Here is a 14,883-nt window from a genome sequence, read left to right on the forward strand (position 1 = left end):
TCTTAATAGTACAAGGTTAAAAATGTGGGAAATTCTTCCTCAGCATTCACTGGGAGAACAAATGTCAGCTATCATCCAACGCTGTATACATGAGATGGGAGTAGGACTACCAATATGATCATCTTCCATATTTATGTTTCCACTGACCCTACCCTAAATTACCTTGACAGTGAGCATTTCCCATTTTAAAATGAAAATAAAATAATAATAATAATAATAAAACCAGTACATGAGATTATGGTTTGCAGTGAAACCTATAGGCAGGATGGAAGGTCATGTGTTTCTAAGACACAATGAAGGTGCTGTCCAGTTTGCAGTATAAACTGCTGGGTAACTAAATATCATAATGTTAATACCAGTAGTTCATTGATTCATCTATTTTAACCATCCCAGGAAAATGGGGGAGATGTGGCAGGTAAGAGAAAGGATCACTCCTGAAGAAGTTCTGTTACTGTAATCAATTCACCAACAGAAATAATGAACTTCATGGTTTAGCAATAAAAATTCATTACAGAAAGTCAGTTCTTGCCAACTTCCCTACTACAGCAAAGAACAGCCAGCAGCACAGATTTTAGCTGACATTACTTCAAAAAAGCCCACTATTCACAATCTATTTTGTTACAAGTTTTGAATTCTAATTGAGCTTCCAACACCACTTACAAAGCAGCAATAAAAATGTAGTTTTGTTTATTTTTGTAGAAAAATGCAAGCATCCAGAGTCTCTCAAATATCAGTTACAATCCAGAGAGCAGTTTCAATATATTCAGACTCGATAGTTTTGAGAGTTTCATATAAATCAATGCAAAGCAGTTACAACAGGAAGATGAGAGCAGGTGGAAGGCACAAACTAAGAGAAACTCAAAGTTCATAGTAGTAAGAAGCCTATGAGAAAACTGGACAACTGTGTATGGATCACAAGCTGCACAGAAAAGGTAGGATTTTAAGCTGCATTTTTAAAATGTCAGAGGTGGGCCGATTACTACAGATAGCTGGGTTCCACATTATGGCCTAGACACAACCAGAGATCTGTCAAGTCCTTTACAGATGTCTGTGAGATGAAAATTGCTGGGAACTAATACCACAGGGGATAGAAAAAGGAAGTGCTGGTATCACAAAGTGGTTCATAAAACAAAAAAAAGTTTGAGAATCACTGAAGAGAACGAACTGAGGAAATTGTATTTGGATGCATCTGCACCACACAAATCAAGGATTGAAGAACAAAACCATCAGGAATGTGCCCAACTCACCAATTTAGCACTTGATAAATCAAGGTTAGATCATGTAGTCACAACAGGGTTCAACATCAAGTTGTGCTCAGAGAATCAACTGGAGGAACAATCTTCCCCAAGGTAGTCAGTGATCTCCTCCATTCCAAAAACAAAATGATGTAGAAGCCAGAATAGAAATAAATCAAGGATGCTATGAGTGAAGAGCATTAAGAGAAGCATCTACCTTGCCGCAGAATGCTTTACATTAGATTTCAGCATTTTTCCCAGAAGTGAGGATTGACCAAGTATTCTAATGCATATTTATTTTTTTTTTCCATTCAACTTGTTGGGAGCAAATTACTGCATTACTTTCTTTTTTAAATGTGCAGAATATGTTTCAATTCCCTGACAGTCTGATTTCTTCCAGTACTGTGTGAAAAATAGAAGAAACAGCACTGAAAAGAAAGTGTGAAACTCAAAAGAAGTCACAAACTTGATACCATGGTACAGATTGGTGGTTGTCTGACTATACAATCTCCTTCAAACCAAGCCACTCACTTAAGTGAAATCAAGCTTGGAGAGAGATGCATATAGTAATATTTCTGCACCACTTAAGTAACAATTATTTCCTTCACGTCCATAACACAAAGCCAAGATTCCACCACAACTCTCAGATTCAGCTTTAAAACTATTGAAAAGTCTGGTGGAAAATAAGATTCTCAAAGTAACAGAACTTGATTCTTAGATGGAGTAATTCTAAAATGGCAGAGGAGATTTTATTGCTTCTCATGGCACTATAAAGATCATATGTGTAGTCCCATAACTTTTTTAAGAAACTGGATTATTATTATTATTATTCCAAAAGGTTCTAGATCATATTAAGTAAAGAACCAGTTTTAGTTTCATTATTAGTCTTTTTTTTTTTTTTTTTTTTTTTTTTTAAACTGTGAAACTTTTTTCTTAAATGGAAGAGCTTGTAGGGGGGGGGGGGGGAAACAAAGGAATCCAATTTAGCAACTTGTATTCAAGACTTCAGTTCAAAGTATCTTAAAACTATAGATCCTGTGTTGAATTTGTAAGGTGGGGTTATCGGGGGGGAAAAACTTTTGGATGCAGAACTTTGATTTGAAGCCATGCAAAGCTATTTCTAAGGTCACTTTCCTGACTAATTGCACTTTAAGATTTTGTTTTAATTTTAATTAAGCCTAGTTTAGCTAAAGCTTTGAACAACATAATAGAAACTCTTTTTTCCCCACAGGACAACAAGCAGGCAACCTGTTTGCCAAGTCACAACATGACGATTTGAAACAGACATTACACCCTGAAATCTGTGTTTAGTAACCTAGTGCTGCTAGACCCTTCACTGGAGCTAGCCTAACAAGCACCACTGTAACACAAGGCCTTTGATTCAAGCAACCACATTTCCCCCCCCTTAATTCTACACACCAGTGCGTTTTGAATTAATCTAAAAGGCAGACTTTTGGCACCAAATGGATTCATTACTTAAAATTAAATATTAAAAGATGAACTGGATGCCAGTGTTTTCAGACTGGAGGAGGACGACAACGGCAAAACAGTTTTTATTAGACAAAGGGAAAAGTTCAAATAAGAACCAATTAGTTTCGAAACATTTACATTCTAGGCATTATTTTACGTTCAAATTAGGAGTGCACAGTAGGCATAGGTGCACAGATTTAAAAGAACGTTTAGGGCTTTCTATTCATCAGATGTATATAGGTATACCAATGGCAAAAGTCTTAATGAGGCTTTTATGTTAGTTTTGTAGCATCTATCCTACTTATAAGCAGATCAAAACAGCATTTGTTTGAGAATGTTCAACCAACTTCCATATAAGCAGACAATTTAAGACAAACATGAAATAAAAGTCTGGTTGAGGGTCTCTGCTTTCTCATCTGTACATATAGCAATCCACATTAAAAGATAAATCAGGTCATTTGGTACATATGGTCATCAATCTCACCAGGCTAGATGGAGGAAAAAGCTTAGACAAGTACTGCAGAGGTCAACAAACTCTACCATCACTAAATTAAATCCAAACAGAAAGTTGGATATGAGGCAATATTCCAAGTCCACAGTTCAAAGTTTTGCAGACATGTTACACCGCTAACCAACATAGCTATGCTAGCAAAAGCCTTAGGGCAGACACAGTTAGACCGACAAAAAAGACCTTTTGCTGGTATAACTCCTATCATTAGAAGAACCACTATAAGCAATACTGGCAAAAGAATTACTGATATCATCTGCATCTCCAGTAGGAGAGTTTGCCGGTATAGCTATACTGGCAAACCCTTTCTCACGTAGGCAAAGTATTAGCCCCTACCCAGGGATACAAACATCTTAAAAAAAGAGCTCTTCAATTTATACACAGCCAGTGCATTCCCCAGGTTTTAAAATCAGACATTGACTTCTCATTAATGCTTCCAACAAACAAACAGACAATCTTGTTGAGAGGCACAGGCAAAGTAAACCTGAACCATTTATATATGCGGTCACTGAGGCATACAACATTTCAGAAATGCTTTTTAACTTACCGTTACAGACTTCAAAGTCATTCCATGGTAGGTTCCCATAGTGTCAATTTTGAAGCCTTCCGTCTCTGTAAAGTAAAAGAGCCTCTTGTAAGTCATTCCACATGCAAGTATCAGAATAAAGCCCATGTTTAAACTGGCAGGATAGGGGAAATTCCTTTCCAGCTACTTTTGGGAGGAAAAATGCCTTATTGCTGGTGCAGTATTTTAAGTCCTGTACACACACTAACTTTTAACTACATTAATCACAGTCACTATCTTGGTTAGCTCTAAATATGGCCTATGACTGGTTAGGTGAAATCCTGGTCTCATTGTGGTTCCAGGGAGTTTAGCCATAAACTTCAATGGGGGCCAGGAATGCTCTCTTTATGTTTAACACTGGTTAAAAACATGGATAGTAATCATGGATCGCTCACACACTGTTCTGCTTCGGGCAGATGGCTACTTTTGCTTGTTTGTTTTTCCTGTAACCAGTTTTCCTATAAGCAGTTCAGAATACTTTACTGCTACATGGACAACACTCCTCTACCCATGCTTGTATATCCAGTTTGACTGGTCTTCCTTTCTCTCATCTCTTTCCAATATTGCAACTGCTCTATATGCTGCTGGTGCTGCTCTAAATACACATCCTCATAACTCATCTGGGCTAGATTAAGATGGGACAGTGGCTCAGAATATGAACTGAGAATAAGGGTTGTGATTGCACTATTTGGCCCTTAAATTTGGTTTTGATATCCTGATATGCATGTTAGTTTTACAACTCAACATATGCAGAATACTCAAAGGAAGCCTGATAGAGAATTTTAAAAACTGGGATTTTAGTACAATAGCAAAATAAGGAATATAAATTCACTCAAGCATATTCACCTTTAATACAATACAAGTAGTCAATTTTAAACGCAGATTCTAACAGACGCAGAAGCCCCAATTATGCAACTAAAAGCAGCCCTAACATACAGTCTCATGAACCACATTCTACACACCCTAGATGTGTAGGTAGATAAAATTAGTTTTATAAACACACACACACACACACACACACACACTACTAAAACCACCATAAACAAAGAAATGTGTTAAAGATTATATATTTATTTGAATAAACTGCGGTTACACTAATAGCATAAAAGTGTTAATGACTAATCAATCCTTATTCTTCAGGGCATAAACTGATTTTCAGTAAGATTAGGATGAAGTTTTCCCCATCACTCCTCACTGAATGCATTGTGGAAACAAGGGAATTACAACTTCCTCTGGAGTATGTTGCAGTAATCTCGGTTAGAAAACTAACAAACTGTTAATCAAATATACATACTAACTAGAGAAATCGATATTATATACAATATAAAAAAATATCAAGGAATGTTGCAATTGGTATGTCTCTGCTGATGCAGCATTTCAGAACTTCACTGAAACAGCTTCACTAAACCTTAAAATCTGGTTTATCTCTCTTATTTGTAAAAACCTTGGTCTGTGTAACAACAGAGTAAAGCAGAGCGTCAAGCTCCAGGTGTACCGCCTCTCCCCCAACAAGAAAAACCCCAAGGTCATAAAAACAGATCAGTAAGGAGAATAACTATTATAAGGCAAAAACTGGACAGAGCCGTGGGGAGGATAGTAAAGAATAGATGACAGAAGCAGACAGATAAAAGTAAGTTTTAGCAGGATAAGCAAAAATGTCTTAGTTACTGTGATTAATAGACTCTGACTTTAAAGGTCAGAAGGGACCATCATGACCATCTAGTCTGATCTCCTGCACATTGGAGACCACAGAACCCCGCCCATGCTTCCTGTAATAGATCCATAAACTCTGGCTGAGTTACTGAAGACCTTAAAGCATGATTTAAAGACTTCAAATTACAGAGAATTCACACTCTACACTAGTTTAAACCTGTGCCCCATGACCCAGAGGAAGGCAAAAAAACCCAGGGTCTCTGCCAATGTGACCTGGGAGGAAATTCCTTCCTGACCCCAAATATGGCGATCAGTAAGACTCTGACCATGTGGGCACGACCCACCAGACACATCTGGGAAAGAATTTGCTGTAGTAATTGAGGGCCCTCCTCATCTAGTGTCCCATTACTGGCCATTGGCGATGTTTGGTGCTAGCAGTTTCAGATCAGCTACATGCCATTGCAGGCAGTCTCATCATTCCATCCCCTCCATGCATGGGAATGTTTTATTTAGATAGGTACACAGATGAGGTAACTTGGGAAATAGATACTGCACAAAGCTACAGAACAAGGGATAAAAGATATGTGATTGACAACAAGAGTGTGTAGAAAACAGGGAAAAACATGAGACCAGAGATTTGAAAGAAGTTGCTCTATCCCTAGGCGACAGAACTTGATTGGTTATCTTTCTTGCCTTATCTGTTTTTGCATGTATATGTCATTCATAGGTGATAATAGTATTGTATTAAAATGTACAAAATATAGGCTAAAATAAACTGTTTATGCCTAAATGGAAGTGGATCTCATTTTTCACCCACCACCACTGATATGAGAAATCTAACTAGCTAGATTGTTGTCTGTTATGGTATATCAATTCCCATGTTGTAGCCTAACAGTAATTTCAGATGGTTCAATAACCCAGCATGTGTCAAAAAAATTTATACTGTGGACCACTTCAGAAATCTCGGACCACCTTCCCTCCCAGCCTCACTTTACAGCAAACACCATGCCTGGCTCCATTTAAAAGGGCTAGGCCCCAAATTGAAAATAAGCCAGTAAGTATATTGAAGAGAGTTGTTCAGTCTGATTATTCCACCACTACAATTTGTATACATGCTCTTTATTTCCACTCGCCTGGTAGATTTTACATTTTTAAAACCCCAAATTTTCCCTCATTGCTTACAAGCCCCACTGTCCTAACCATTCCAGGTCATTCTGCAGTTTGTTTCTGTGTCCCTTTTGTTGGCTATTCATCCAGTGTTGAGCCCTCAGTAAATCTGATCATGGTTGAATTTACATCAAAATAGCAGCTGACAAAAAAAGACTTAGATTAGTTCCTGGAAGGAACCCAAACAGGCAAAAGCAGCACAAGGGAGCACTGCTAGGAACACAAAGGAGCTCTGGTTGAAGGCTGATTCATCTATACCTAAAATGAAGACTGTATACCACTCCCCATTTCAGTGGTACATGTCTCATTTCTGATGACAGCAGCTCTTTTGCACTATCTGGAAGTGGTCCACTAATCTGTTTTAAGAACCACTATGCTAATGAAGTCAGACACCAAATTTCACTCCAAACAAGAAGTTAACACATCCCTCTTTACTAGCAGTCAAATCAAAAACAAAGGGCTCCATGCAGCGGTTTCTAAACTACATTAACAAAATAACTGAATTGTATAAAATACATCAGATATAAAGAGAGACTGTTTATAAATCCCCTAGCCCATCAATCACTTATCAAATAGTTCAATAATTTCACAATTGGAACTCAGCATGAGCTTCCGTTTAACAGCCTCTCAATATCAACCTGAGAATAGTAACTGAAGTTTTATTTGCAAATATTAATTTTATAGTCTTCTAATACTCAGACATATATCACATCACCCAGCTCACCCACACGAGGCTGGAAAAACATGAAGACATGTATTTCTTCAAATCAAAATCTGTGGATGCCTTGCATATTTATTCTCTATTATTAATGACATTCATTTTTTGATTGTAGGCTTCTATTTCTAAATAGAAATTTAATTCTAAGCACAAAAGAAACAAATCTGGGCACGGAGTATAATTAAAATTTAGAATTTTGGTAGAAAACGCTATTACACATCTACAAGACAGCAGCAAGCTCTTAAAATCCCCATGACAAGACAAGAAATACATTTATAGTAAAACTTCATTGACAAACTGGTTCTGGTAACAACAAATTTGCTTAGTACCTGCAAAAGCAGCCTCAAGTTTAGAAACTGGAGACCCCCGCCTCTATTTCATAAATGTACTGTTCAAAAGAAGTGGCAAGTAGGCAATCTGAACACATTAATTTATTGTGTAAATACAACTGTACTTAAACATGAAGCAAAATTACAGGTGTGGGTAAAAGAGTGATGCCCACACTAAGTCCAACAGCAAGGCTTTCAGTTAAACATAGGAAAACATTTACATGTGGTAAAGAAGACACTGTGGCCTATAATGACAGAAAGAATACTATCAGATGGCTGTCCTACAAATCTCTCTCCAGTTTATACCATATGGGATCACAAGTAGTGTCAGTTCTGATAGCAATTCAGTTTTTGATTATGGGCACATTGGTGGTAGTCTCAGCAGAGAAACAAAGACCAGCATCTCACTTCTGAAGTTAGCCCCTCAAGTCAGGGAGAGGGCATTGGTGGGGAAGTTTATATTGCTACCACCTGTGCTGAACATGTTTGATAGAAAAGATCATGCAAATCTTCCGAGTTATCATTTCAGCACTTTTCACATGTGCTAACATCACTTTAAAAGTGGATTTGATGAAACGCAGGCAAAGCAGTCTAAAAAGGTCAGCACAGAACTATTTAGCCACTGCTCTTAAAGCAGTTTATTACTTGAATATCCTATAGAACAAAAAACACCGTCACACATTAGCTCAGTGGTTGAGCATGTCACTGGCTAACTTAAGTATACACTGTTCAAAATGAAGGACTAAGCCTTGATGTAAGAGGGAGAAGGGTGCCAGATATGCTGTTCAAAAAGAGCATTGCCTCTGTTTCAGAAGCAGTTATGAATCAAAAATATAGCTGGTTATAGTGCCAAGATAGATGTGACAGGTTAAGGGTTAGAAAGAGGTGGTCTGTGCCATGAAAATGATGCCATGCATGAAGTTCTCTTACCTTCTTAATGCCCAGTCAAAATTAAAATGAGTTTAACTTAAAAGGTAAGCAGAAAAGGAGAAAATCTAGTATTTAAATTTATTTTGTATTGTTAAAGATTGTGTGCTGCTCACTGGCAATTTGAAAGTCAAAGTCAGAAGTGAGGAAATAATGCTGAGCATAGTAATTGCAGTGTGTTTGTGTTAACAGCTCGATTGTTTGGAAGGGATGGGACTGGCAGGTGTACAGCCAGGTAACATGATCTTCCATGGCGAGGACAGATCGACCATTTGTGATGGATGGAGCTGCAAGACACATTCTTACATGTTTAATGTGACATACAATAATTTAAGTTTAAAGACAAGACAACTTTTCTCCTTTTAATCATAGCTGGAGTAATAAAAAGTATGCTTGAGAATGAGCACTGGTCTGTGTCTACTACAGGACTGCTAAAGCAGTTCAATTTACTGCGGGTATAATAGATTTGTTCTTTACTCTCAAAGAATAGTACTTAACATCTAAACACTTATTTACTATTGCAGCTACCTTAACTAAAGCATTCCAATAACACTGGTCTACAATTTTTGAGAAGTCGTCTGCTTCAGAGATAAAATGTTCTATTTATTATGTATTTTGATGTGCTGAATTCAAATATGACAATTAAAACAACTGATTGGCTACTGTTTCTAAGATATTTAAGTTTTTACATTTTATGTCTATGTATATTGTGTAGACTGTCCAGCCATAGTCTGCAAGCATTGATGGGCTCCATTTGCCCTGATAACGTTTCTCCATTGTTGCAATGTCCTGGTGAAATCGCTCGCCGTGCTCGTCGCTCACCCCTCTGCAGTTCGGTGGAAAAAAAAAATCTAGATGAGAGTGCAAAAAATGTATCTTTAGTGACATGTTGCAACCAAGGCTTTTGTATGCCTTGAGGAGGTTTTCCACCAACAACCTGTGGTTGACTGCCTTGTTGTTTCCGAGAAAATTTATTGCCACTAACTAGAAGGCTTTCCATGCCGTCTTTTCCTTGCTACGCAGTGCATGGTCAAATGCATCATCTCGAAGAACTTCACGAATCTGAGGACCAACAAAGACACCTTCCTTTATCTTAGCTTCACTTAACCTTGGAAATTTTCCATGGAGGTACTTGAAAGCTGCTTGTGTTTTGTCAATGGCCTTGACAAAGTTCTTCATCAGACCCAGCTTGATGTGTAAGGGTGGTAAACAAAACCTTCCTTGATTCAACAAGTGGTGGATGCTGAACACTTTTCCTCCCAGGCTCCAATGACTGTCGGAGTGGCCAATCTTTCTTGATGTAGTGGGAATCTCTTGCAAGACTATCCCATTCGCAGAGAAAACAGCATACTTTGTGTATCCAGTCTGCAGACCAAGCAAGAGAGCAACAACCTTCAAATCGCCACAAAGCTGCCACTGATGTTGGTCATAGTTTATGCACCTCAAAAGTTGTTTCATGTTGTCATAGGTTTCCTTCAGATGGACTGCATGACCAACTGGAATTGATGGCAAAACACTGCCATTATGCAGTAAAACAGCTTTAAGACTGGTCTTCGATGAATCAATGAACAGTCTCCACTCATCTGGATCGTGAACGATGTTGAGGGCTGCCATCACACCATCGATGTTGTTGCAGGCTACAAGATCGCCTTCCATGAAGAAGAATGAGACAAGATCCTTTTGATGGTCACGGAACATGGAAACCCTAACATCACCTGCCAGGAGATTCCACTGCTGTAGTCTGGAGCCCAACAGCATTGCCTTACTCTTGGGTAGTCCCAAATCCCTGACAAGGTCATTCAGTTCACCTTGTGTTATGAGGTGTGATTCAGAGGAGGAGGATGGGAGAAAATGTGGGTCCTGTGACATTGATAGTTCAGGACCAGAAGTTTCATCCTCTTCCTCAAGTGAGAATGATTCTGGTGCAGCAGGAACCGGCAGTCCTTCTCCGTGGGGTACTGGGCGTATAGCTGATGGAATATTTGGATAATGCACAGTCCACTGTTTCTTCTTTGACACACCTTTCCCAACTGGAGGCACCATGCAGAAGTAACAATTGCTGGTATGATCTGTTGGCTCTCTCCAAGTCATCGGCACTGCAAAAGGCATAGATTTCCTTTTCCTGTTCAACCACTGGCGAAGATTTGTTGCACAAGTGTTGCAGCATATGTGTGGGGCCCACCTCTTGTCCTGATCTCCAATTTTGCAGCCAAAATAAAGGTGATAGGCTTTCTTAACCATAGTGGTGATACTGCGCTTTTGTGATGCAAAAGTCACTTCACCACAAACACAGCAGAAGTTATCTGCACTGTTCACACAAGTACGAGGCATCTCTGCTCACTTTGGCTAAACAGAAATGTGTCCCTTTGCAAAATCAAAAACTGACAAATAAGAGAGCATGACGCTGTATGATTTCTAGAGCTGATATAGGGCAATGTGTTCAGCAGAGTGATGTAAGCTTCGTTATGATTACATCATCCATGACTTCTAGGAATAACATTTTGCAATTCATATCATGTATGATGCAATACCAGCTTCAGATTGCATCATTCATTGTTTTGCCTAAAAAGCAAGTACTGTCCAAACCCAGTCATAGATTTATTCATAGACCCAGTCAAAGATGTATTTTAGTCATTTCTGGTTTAAACTGAGATTCCCTTCCCTTTATAACTCACTTATCCTCCACCATTCCCAAGTCAAGGGTCGTATATACTGACCCAATAGCATATCTTGAAAACTAGAGCCAATCAACAATTTTAAGCATCATTTTCGTTCTCAGTGACCCAGAATTAGTAAAGTTTGACTACATTTATTTCAGAAGCATTTTGGCTGTAGAGCAGTGTATAACAGAACTTGTCCTATTTGGCATAGAGACTGTAAGGCAAGCCGTCTAGGTGAGCAAACTGATACCACCTTCTGAGTAACGATCCATCCCAGGACATACAGAAACTTGGCTGCAACGCAGCAGTCTACTTACCATATCTTGCCAGGTTAAAGTGTTTTAACCCATTATCTTACATCTACACGTTTTAAATTGCTTATGTTAACAAGCAACCTGATTCCCATACTAAGCCAACACACTGAAATATCCAAGGTAGAAACAAACCCACATAAGAAAGCAATTTCCTAATTAAGACCGCCATGGATAATACTGTAGTAAAATTGAGATTAAAAGAATCTAAGTCCTTACGCAGTAATTATTAGTTTAATACTAATAAACTCTTCTAATGTTGCATGATCCTCTGATAGAAGAGTTAAAAAGACTACACACGCTATTTTTGTGGCAAGTTGTATATATAATTTAGTTCCAGTTTTTAAGAAGGTTATTCAGGACAGCATGAGTAATGCTTTTTGGTATATTATCCTTATATTTATTCGTTATGGAGGAAAATTCAGTGAGTTTTCCTGTTACTCTCAAATACTAATAGCATATTGAGTTTTAAGATCAGAAGGAACTATTATGATAATCTGACTTCCTACATATCATAGGCCCTAGAATTTCACCCAGTGATTATATGCCGAGATTTTCAAAAGTGACTAATGATTTTGGGTGCCCAACATGAGATTTGTTAGAGGGGCCTCATTTTCAGAGGGTTGGCACTTTAACATCTTCTAAAAAAATCAGGCTCCCTTGAGGTGTCAAAAGTTGGACACACAATTTCTAGTTACTTTTGAAAATTTTGGACTTAATAGGTCTTTATTGCTAAATCTGCTAAAATACTGACAATGTGGTACAAAGATAAAAAGAACAAAAAGCAAATGGTAAATGATAAAGATGAAACACAAAGTTTTTAACTTATTACCAACATGGTATTAGGAGAACTAGAAATATTTAAAAATAAATGCTGTGCTAATATATTTCATGTAAGGAATTCTTCTCCCTTAAGTCTGTCTTATGCCCCACAGACTGCAGCAGGAGTTGCAGAGTAGCTTCACAGTTCCAGCTTCAGGTTGAGGATTCATCTGTTCCCCCATTTTGCAAGACTTTGCATTATGTTCCTAATAGGTTCTGTACTCTGCCTTTGTACAGGGTATGAAAATTTAGTGCTTAATGAGGTGATACTTTTTAAAGCATAAGTAGTTTCTTTTCCAATTCTGTTCTGAAATACTTTGTATATTGTGAAAAGCCCAAAAATACCCTATCCCCCTCCCTAGAATTGGTCTTAATTAATATAATAAGATTTCACTAGATAAAGCTCAACCTATGTCTTCTCTCTAGGTTTAACTGTTGCTAGGATTCCTATCCCAGGATTGCGCAACCCAGACACAAGGTTCTTTTTCCCTCTAGGGTACAGAGGGAACTACTCCCCACCTCCGTATGTCCACACTGTATCCACACAAGAGTAAGAAACTACTAGAAAATGCTTAATGAATCTAAGTGCCATCAATCCTAGTCACAAGAACAAGAACACTGCCAGCCAGTTACTCTTTGGTGTTAATTAACTCCATGGGGAAACTGCACCCTCCTTGCCTAGGCATGAGACAGAGAGAGAAGGGGGCTTTTTTTGTTTGTTTGTTTGTTTTGTTAAATGCAATTCAGAAATTTTGGTTGTCTATTGTACTTGATTTAAAAGAGCTCTTATCAATTTCATTAGAGTTCAGTCTGTTTGCTTTTACAATAATGAGATTACTGTGTGCATATTTAATCACTATGCTGCACATATCTACAATTTACTTTTTTAACTTAACTGTATTTTGTGGGTGCTTCGATTAGCACACATTTAATAATGAGGCAGACTGCTGTTGAGCCATCCAGATATAACAAGGCTCAGAACCACATTATCTCCCCTCTGAAAAGATTATGATTTTTCCCTTCCCTACATTTTATACCATATGGAAATCAAATAGTAGCTAGTTTGACTGATAGGTGAACTATTAGTCTTTCCAAGAAGTGCACATTGCTATGGCTGACACAGGTTTCAAATTGTAAAAGCAGGTATATAAAATATGATACAAGCAATAGACAAGAAATCTGTATAGTTGGGAGAATTTTGTCGTTTAAAAGATCCTGGTCTCATGAAATCAAAGAGCTGTGGTCACCAAGTTTGAGCACACTGCACTCCTCTTTCTATAATCAATTATTACATTCTGACTTTTTCTAAAGAAGAGTTATCATATTAAAGGCAACCCTACAAAAACTAATCCTGTTGGTAACAAGAATGAATGCCACACTACATATTCAACTCTTAACACAAGACAACATGCTTTCTTCTATGTTTTCAAGACTGGCATTAGTGCCCGATATGATTTGCTCTCACCCAGGCCAACTGATCTTCCAAATGCATTTCACTATGCCAGGGGTTCTCAAACTTCATTGCACCGCAACCCCCTTCCAACACAAAAATTACTACAAGACCGCGCGGGGGGGGGGGGGGGGGGGGGGGGGGAGGGGGAGAGAGAGGAGGGGAAAGCCTGAGCCCACCGGAGCCCTGGGCAAGGGGGCCAAAGCTGAAGCCCAAGGGTTTCAGGCCTGGGTGGAGGGGCCCAAAGTTGAAAGGCTTAGGTCCCAGGCGGTGGGGCTCAGATTTCATGTTCAGCCCCAGCAAGTCTAACTCCAGCCGTGGCAACCCATTAAAATATGGTCCCGACACACACTTTGAGAACCGCTGCACTATGCATTCATTTAGATATTTAACATGTGATTTCATCCATAAAATGAATGGATATACAATAGAAAAAATATGAATATGCCAGTCTATCAGTTTTTTTATTTTTAATAAAATCTAATTGTTAAAAGTCAGCTGTCAGACTTAATTTGTTAAAAACAGGACAGAATCATAACAAGTTTAAAAGGATGGCATGAAAGCTGCTTGACCTGCAGAATATTAAGGAGAAACTACAGAGCAAAAAACTGAGGGCAGTAGACATTTAGCTGCTGATGGTTATGAAGTGTTACTGTTTTCGCAGCTTAAAACTATTTTCCACTTGAATGTTCAGTACATCATACATTGAAGGTTATTTTTATCAGATGGTTACATTTCCAAAAATTATTTGCACTTTGTCAAAGGCTGATGTGTTCTGCTTAAAGGTTTGTCAGTGTTTATTACCATGCTCTGCTAAACCCACAGGGCTTTTGGTTTTTAAAGATGTAAAGCCATGGCTTCTATTTTTGAGGACATGAAATAGTTTTAGAAATAAGAATGTGAACATTTCCTTTTTACAAAGCTATGGGTACCTGAGAAGCCACCATGAGTCTCAATCTCACCCAATCAAAAAGAAGCCATACAGAGAATATATTATAGAACCCACATGGGCTAGAACCTTTGAATGCAGAGGACCCAGGTTTGTCTCAATTATTAATCACCATTAAT

At 38.3% G+C, this 14,883-nt stretch overlaps 1 protein-coding gene across 1 annotated transcript in view; it reads right to left on the minus strand.

Moving 5' to 3' along the window:
* CDC73 (cell division cycle 73) overlaps positions 1-14,883 on the minus strand; it is a 182,376-nt gene that overhangs the window by 126,867 nt on the left and 40,626 nt on the right. Inside the window, exon 10 of the mRNA XM_005306881.5 lies at positions 3,761-3,825. Within this exon, the coding sequence (XP_005306938.1) occupies positions 3,761-3,825 (65 nt within the window). The remainder of the gene's footprint in view (positions 1-3,760; positions 3,826-14,883) is intronic.

Source organism: Chrysemys picta, chromosome 8 (assembly GCF_011386835.1).
Source record: "Chrysemys picta bellii isolate R12L10 chromosome 8, ASM1138683v2, whole genome shotgun sequence".
NCBI classification, from domain to species: Eukaryota; Metazoa; Chordata; order Testudines; family Emydidae; genus Chrysemys; species Chrysemys picta.